Consider the following 7,042-nt stretch of genomic DNA (forward strand, 5'->3'; position numbering starts at 1 on the left):
GACTCCAAGATTTTTGTTTTGACATTTCATGAACTTTTCTTTGATCAACTCGTAGTGAAAAATTGCTACAGTGGTTGAGTAGGATCCTCATTGATCACAGTGCAAAATCCTTTTGACTTGGCAATGAAGGGAGAAAATTTATTCATCAGTGTAAGTAGAATCTGTTTTTCATATAAAATCACGATATTGAAAATCCACATAAAACGTATTTGCCTAAAAGTAAAAGAAAAAGAAAGAACTCTTCATTGGTTTCCAACAATGCAAAACAACTTTGATATTATATGGAGTAATAGTGCTTGGCTACGAATATTTTTCTCAAGTCTGGAACAGAAACAACATTGTAGCCGTCAAACATAGCAAGGCTATTATAAGACATTGAATTCCACCAATGATATACCCACTTGAAGTGGGAATAACAATTGAAGGATTGTTGTTCTTCGACGCAGGCTGCGGAAGTGTAGTTCCAGGCTGTGCTTCAGGGGCACCAACAGTCGAAGATGTTTGATCACCTTCGACGTTTACTTGAAGCTTCATGCCTCCAAGACAATGCAACCTGTTACCATAAACGAAATATCTGGCACCAACATTTGACAATGTAACAGTTGTGTTCCCATTGGAAAATGTTCTCAGAGTATCCGTTGTGTTGCAAGTTTTGAAACTTTTTTTGGTTACCTCGCTTACACTGTGATATGATGAGTGTTGGAACACTACAAGAAACAGAAAACAAATGAAATTTGTCACTAAACTCAACAGAAGAAAGGATATTAGGGTTCCTTAATTGCTTGTGACATGAACAAAAAAAAAAAAAGAAAACTCGTTATCTTTTCTAAGATGGCAACAAGACACTTGCATAGAACATCACCAACATTGAATCTCTTGTCACTAACCCATGAATCAATGTCAGTACTTATGTCCCAGCCGGATGTGTCCCCAACCACGTACGTTGTAGCATCACTTGTTAATGCAAAGCAGAAAAGAACAAGAAAACAAAGCAGAATCAGCTTGGCCATGAATGAGAGATTAATTGATGTTTTTGAGATGATGAAATTTGGCATTGTATATGTACCTCAGGGTTGCTTATTATTAGATGACCTACCTTTAGAACTGCAAATATCCTTTTGTTTGTTGTGTCATATATATTTATTATTTTTTAATGATTGACATTGAGTGAAGAACTAAGAAAGATATCTAATTATTAGCCAGGCCCTTTTGGACCTTTCCTTTTCCATTGTTTTTGTTGCAATTGGAAAACAAGTGGTTAAAATTTGTTGGGTTACATTAATATGGCTGCTTTGCTGTAAATCTAGTTAAATCACTAGTTAATACCCAACCTCCGTTTTGGTCACCCCTGGAACTCTCTGTAACGCCAGTTCAACGCCCCAAAACCAGCCCGCACCGAACTGAGCAAACTGCTGACCAGGAGCCGGGACGTCGTCGTCCGGACCCTGAGCGATGGCGGAGTTTTCCATTGACGGCGTTGGCTTGTTGTTGGCTCCGAAGCCGAGGTTTTTCAGGATGTTCATGCGGGATTTGTAGACGAAAATGGATCGTTTGGCTTGAGGGAAAGGGAAAGAAAGTCGAGAGAAAGAGAAGGGAAGTTTTGGAGAGATCGAAAAGAAAGGTTTAGAAATGAGAGAAGAAGAAGAAGAAGAAAAAGAAGTGGCAAGTGTAAGACTCCGTAGCATTGTTCTTGGGTATTGGAGTTGGAAAGAACAACAACGGTGACAATTATTTTGCTTGTAAAAAAAATTTTTTTTTGGGGATTCTTTCTAATTTTTCATTTTAAAAAAATAAATTATTTATTATGGTGGTTTGCTTTTTCGGTAAAATGTCAACAACAAGATTGCTTTATCTTTTAAAAAGTGGGTGTAAATTAGATTTTTTTAATTAATTTTTAGTATATATTACCTTATTAATTTTGTATGTAAAATTTAAAAAAGTAAAAATAATTTCTTAGTGAGAATAGATAAACTACTAGATAAGAATGGATGACTGTGAGTATGATTCTTTTGACAATGGAATTAAAATTGGGGGATGATGATGGTTACTTTTGTACTCTTTCGGGGTTTATCTATTTTTTTACTTTTTTGGCGTTGAATGGAATGTGGTGGAGGGGGCAGTTGTTACTGACCTTCGAAAGAAGAGTCTAGAACAGTAGCAAGTGTGGTAACAAACGTCAACAAATGTGTGGCCATGCCAGCCACACTGTGCAATTTCAGTGGGTTTTTGGGCCTTTTTCATCTCATGAAGAAACGAGCTCGGCCCACTCTATCATAATTAATCAGGTCAAAACTTTACTTTGGAGTTGGGACATTGATTTCAGACATATGAACAAGTGATCCAATCTGTTACATGTTCCTTCGACAATGTAGTTTCTAGCTGCCACCGACAGAATCTGTCATCAACCTTCATAAATTACTATAGCAACATTTTAAATGTGTTAATCTTTCAACGTTTGAATAGGACGACGGAGTGATTGCTCTTCTTCCCAGTGAATTCTCTTACATGAAATTGAATCTGGTGTGACCTTGGAGGGTTAGGTCAGGAACAAGGTACATAAATCACAACAAAAAGTTTCAGTTGTAAGACTAAGAGATCCAAATCTGTATGAAGCCATGAATAGTTTATGGTTTAAGGTATTGCCATTTGCTACAATCTTTATTGAAACTGCAAATTAAACAAACAAGATAGAGGGAACATGTTGCACTTTGTAAAAATCTTCACCTCGAATCCTATCCACGAATGATTTTGGCATTTCTTCAATGTCCAACTCACGTAGGGCACTAAGGGATCTTGTTCCTTCAGGGAGCATCTTTAAGTTTCCACAATTGATGATCCGGAAACTCCTAAGCCTTACAACTGCACCTTCTTCAAGATTTAACTCTTCCAAGGATTCCAAGGAGTGAAACTCCAGGAACTCAAGTTGAGGAAAGCCACTGACAGATATTGCCATTTTGTCTCCATCATAGGAACGTGCTTTTAGTCTCAGAATCAATAATCTTGGCAAGTTCTCTAGTATCCCCACTGAAGCTTGCTTGAGATGAGTATGTGCTAATGTCAACTGAGACAGATTTGGTGGGAATTCCTGCGAGCTAGGTAATTGCCTTATCGTTCCTCTCATATGCAACTTGACTAGATTTTGAAGAGCAGAAAATTGTGTGAACAACGGAAAATCAGCATCTTCGGTACGCAGGTACAGGGACTGAAGTTGTACAAGTGCCACAATGGAGTTGAATATTTCATTAGCTTGCAAGCTGAAGTTTCCTCTGATTCCCAATTTCCGCAGGCTGGTTAAATTTGCAGAGTTGTTTTGCATCCATTTTTCGACATTTATCTCTGATAAAGCTTGGAGATGCTGTAGTGTGTCAATTCGCATTGGCCCCCCATATTTATGCCCACACATATAAAGAGATCGTAATTTTGTTAGCTTCCATATTACATTGGGAATTGTTTTCAGATGAAGATTTGCAGCTACATCAAGAGTCTGTAGGTTTCGCAAAGAACCTATGGCTGATGAAAGCTCCTGTAGGTTCGTCTCCTTTAGCCCCAAGTACTTCAAATGAATGAGTAACCCAATTACGCTCGGAATGGTAGTACATGGTATACCCTCCAACTCCAGAATTCTGAGCAATTTGAAATTTTTGCCAACATAATCTAAATCGCTGCCTTCCATCTTGTAAGGATCATTTCTATAATACTTAACCTGGTTTTTGTGATGATCAACTCTAAAGAAGAGAAGGGTGCGGAGATGGGGATTTGTATGCTTGCATTGTCGCCAATTGAAGGTAGAGTAGATGGCATGACGACGACATCTAGCTGAAGGATGTGTATTTTGACTCCCTTGAATTTCATGAAAGCTCTCAGCTTTGGCCTTCGAGATGGAGAGGTCTCGTAGTAGATCATGAAGACGACATTGTTTAACTCTGTCGCTGACACTCAATTTGGCTACTTGAACCATGTTTCTCTCAATTAACTCATTCAAGTAATCCTCTGCTACATCCTCCATCCTTTCACCTTGCTCTGGTATCAAACCCTCCGCAATCCATAGCCTAAACAATTTATGCGAGGGAATGGGGTGGTCTTCAGGGAACTGTCCGAGATGGAGGAAACAAGATTTGAGGTAATATGGCAAATCGTTGTAACTCAAAGCCAGTATAGCTGATACCCCATTTGGGTCTTGAGCAAAGAATGAGCTCATATTGGAAAGAACCCTTTTCCATTCTCCCACATTTCTTTTTCTTGAAAGCAATCCTCCCATCACAAGGATGGCTAGTGGTAAACCAGCACATTTTTCAACAATCTCCTTCCCAATTTCCTCCAACTGTGGGGAACGATGGGCGTCAGCGCTATCAATGAAAGCTTTCTTGCAGAACAACAGCCAACCATTTTCTTCGCTCAGAAAATGCAAATCATGGGGAATGCTTCTAGCATCAGCTTTGAGGGCAATACTCCTGTTGCGAGTAGTAAGCATCACTCTGCTTCCATTACTTCTGTCTGGAAAGGCCTCAGACAGAGAATTCCATGCTTCTATGCTCCATACATCATCCAGGACCACCAAATACCGTTTTTTTCGAAGGTGGTCATATAGAACTTCTTCCAGTTCTTCTTCCCGCAACGATTCCAACTTTCGTCCTGTTGTCGCCACTTGCTTTATAATTGCCTGAAGTATGTCTCTAGTACTGAATTCCTGGGATACATAGACCCATGCTCGGGTAGGAAAACGGGCCTGGATATCATCATGATTGTAAACCTTTTTGGCAAGAGTGGTCTTGCCAATGCCCCCCATTCCGACTATTGAAATCGCATGCCACTGGTCCTCAGTTTGGACAAGTTGTGTCACCAGCTTAGCTATATCTTCGTCCAGGCCAACAATATCCTTTTCTTCACCGCGAGGAGATGATCTTCTCTGCTTCCGGAGCCTCTCCCTCGCAGTGCTAATCCCCTCTCCAATGTTCTTGATACCATACTTTTCACGACTCTCAGATATATCAAGGATTCTTCCCTGGATGGCCATGAGCTCCTTCGCAATCTTGGAGCGATGTTTCCAATCTACGAAAATGGAAGCATACCTTCTCATGGGTTTCTTTTTCTTGACGGAATCAATTCTGAGGATGAATGTGTCAATGATATCCTCAACATCATAAGCAACATTTCTAATATCGGAAACCCAGTTCCGCACTCTCTCATCATCATCTTGCTTTGCATCCGCATCCCTCAAGAAACATCGCATCCGCATCAATTCATCTTGTAGACGCACAACTTCATCTCGAACATTTGTTTTAAAATCAATCTCTTCGAGTATGTAAGCTAGCCTTTCTACCACAACGGAAACAGCAGCTTCAGCCATGCCAAAACACTTTAATATCTTCTAATTGATCTGGAATGCGTTTGACCGGAATAAAGGAACCACAATTCAGTTCAATTTACTCTTACATTGAAACCCAGAAGAAGCTCTGATGTTTATCAAAGATGCAGGGAGTCAACATCAATAGAAATCCACCCTCTCTTTTACCTCAAACCCACACTTTCATCTCACTAGATCCGCTCATATACTCTATCTAGCATAGAAGGTTAGTTTCTAGTAGATCTAGCCTGATAGAGAATCAGTAAAAACTTATCATAGTCATAGAAGTGTTCAGATCCTAACTTTTGGAGGGGGCAGTGGAACTGTTGAAGGTGTTCCCGTCCAGGCTTTGTAGCTTCAGCAGCTTGTAAGCGCCAATCTCCTTCCAGTCCGAATATGCACTTATATTAGAAGATTTCCCAGTCCAAGCTTAGCTGCTCCAGCTTGGGGATGTTGTTGTAATCTGTCTTCCAGGTGCAAATATTAACTCGTTTGCTTGTCTGGTTAGCTTGCTTACTTGTGAAGTTAGATCTAGGTTTCTGTCAGGATTGAAGTTTAGTCTCTTATCAATCCGCTTATGGTTTAGCACGTTGCAAGTAAAAGTGGTATTGTAACTCTTTTGTACCAATAGTGGTACAGGTTTTGGCGTTTTGCTTTGTTTGCGTTGAGAACGCCTTTTTTAAGTTAATAATTGATCCTTCCAGGGAAGGTTGCAAGCAAATAAAAAAAAAGTCAATGAAGGATATTCTTCGGATTCGTTTTCGGGAAGAAAAGAATTAGAGATATATAATGGTAAAAAAAAAATATAATAATTTTTTTTCTTTTTTAGTCTTTAACAAATAATTAGGAATATCTTAATTATTTATATCGATTTGATATATTATATTAGTATGATATCTTTAGTGTCACTTCAGCTCGATCTTATCTTAATTATTCAATTTTTATCTCTTTCAATTTATTTATAAATATGAAGATTTAAACACCATGAAATTAGATTTATCCTATTTATCTCTTTCTCTCTTTCCTACTTTCTCACTTCATTTCCAACCTGACCATTTTTAACTTGTGCGTCTGCGTGTAAACGTAGGGAACATTTCCTATCTTTACCTCTAATTATTCTTTCCTTTTGCATTTACAGGAATACTTTTAGGTCGGAGCTAGATACCAACATTTGGTACTTCAGGTACGAGCACATTTCAAATCAGTCAAGCACAAAATAATGTCACTAAGAAAAAAAACCCAAGAAGAAGGAAAGACAGTCGTCTGGACTAGAACAAAAACTTACAAGGCTAGCATTCTATCTGTTTAGCTCGACTATAGGTAGGACTAACTATGAAACAATTTTAAGCCCTGATCGAACAAATACAAGCTCTCAATCAGATGTTGCAAACCATAACCCCACCATAAGTTTCTAAAGTGCATGACTTAATCATACCAGGTCGAGAAGCTGTCGTTGGGCAACCGAGCTACGAAGAGGCTTTTGCCTCTTTGGCCTCCAAAGAATAAAAACACACAAACCCAACTCATTCAGCCACAATTTCACACATGTTATAACCTAAAAATCCAAACAAATAGACCATGAACCCCAATTGAACAGAGATTTGAAAGCTCGGAGGTAGGCCATAGAGAAAAAACTAAAAATGAAAGCAGTGGCATTTGAGGATGAGCTCAAGTTCCTGGAGACCTCACCCTTTGCTA

General features: G+C 39.0%; 2 protein-coding genes and 1 pseudogene across 4 annotated transcripts; all 3 read right to left on the reverse strand.

Moving 5' to 3' along the window:
- Window positions 1-249: 249 nt before the first annotated feature.
- LOC149516248 (mavicyanin-like) lies at window positions 250-1,813 on the reverse strand. 3 transcript variants are annotated; one of them, XM_089768598.1, is made up of 3 exons: window positions 1,332-1,776; window positions 888-954; window positions 250-707 (listed from the first exon to the last, which is right to left on the reverse strand). In XM_089768598.1, the coding sequence occupies exons 2-3, from the start codon at window positions 889-891 to the stop codon at window positions 316-318; spliced, it is 396 nt and encodes a 131-aa protein (XP_089624724.1). In that variant the 5' UTR covers window positions 892-954; window positions 1,332-1,776; the 3' UTR covers window positions 250-315. The 3 variants fall into 3 exon arrangements, with proteins under 3 accessions (XP_089624724.1, XP_089624723.1, XP_089624722.1); XM_089768597.1 differs by having other exon boundaries at window positions 1,067-1,776; XM_089768596.1 differs by having other exon boundaries at window positions 851-1,813.
- LOC149516249 (peptide methionine sulfoxide reductase A4, chloroplastic pseudogene) lies at window positions 1,320-1,685 on the reverse strand (annotated as a pseudogene).
- Window positions 1,814-2,604: 791 nt separating the features above from the next.
- LOC111291331 (putative disease resistance protein At1g50180) lies at window positions 2,605-6,059 on the reverse strand. Its single transcript, XM_089768593.1, has 2 exons — window positions 5,648-6,059; window positions 2,605-5,377 (listed from the first exon to the last, which is right to left on the reverse strand). Exon 2 carries the CDS (start codon window positions 5,345-5,347, stop codon window positions 2,675-2,677), a length of 2,673 nt encoding a protein of 890 aa, XP_089624719.1. The 5' UTR covers window positions 5,348-5,377; window positions 5,648-6,059; the 3' UTR covers window positions 2,605-2,674.
- Between the last annotated feature and the right edge of the window lie 983 nt (window positions 6,060-7,042).

This window comes from Durio zibethinus, chromosome 11 (assembly GCF_047325235.1).
Source record: "Durio zibethinus cultivar Kanyao isolate XHJ-2024 chromosome 11, ASM4732523v1, whole genome shotgun sequence".
Classification (NCBI taxonomy): Eukaryota; Viridiplantae; Streptophyta; class Magnoliopsida; order Malvales; family Malvaceae; genus Durio; species Durio zibethinus.

Excerpts from the sequence above, each read along its gene's own strand:
- LOC149516248 (XM_089768596.1), bottom strand. The coding sequence starts at position 1,055 with ATGCCAAATTTCATCATCTCAAAAACATCAATTAATCTCTCATTCATG. Across the intron at positions 708-850 it reads CAATGTTGGTGATGTTCTAT|TGTTCCAACACTCATCATAT; the intron begins GCAAGTGTCTTG and ends TGTTTCTTGTAG.
- LOC111291331 (XM_089768593.1), bottom strand. The coding sequence starts at position 5,347 with ATGGCTGAAGCTGCTGTTTCCGTTGTGGTAGAAAGGCTAGCTTACATA.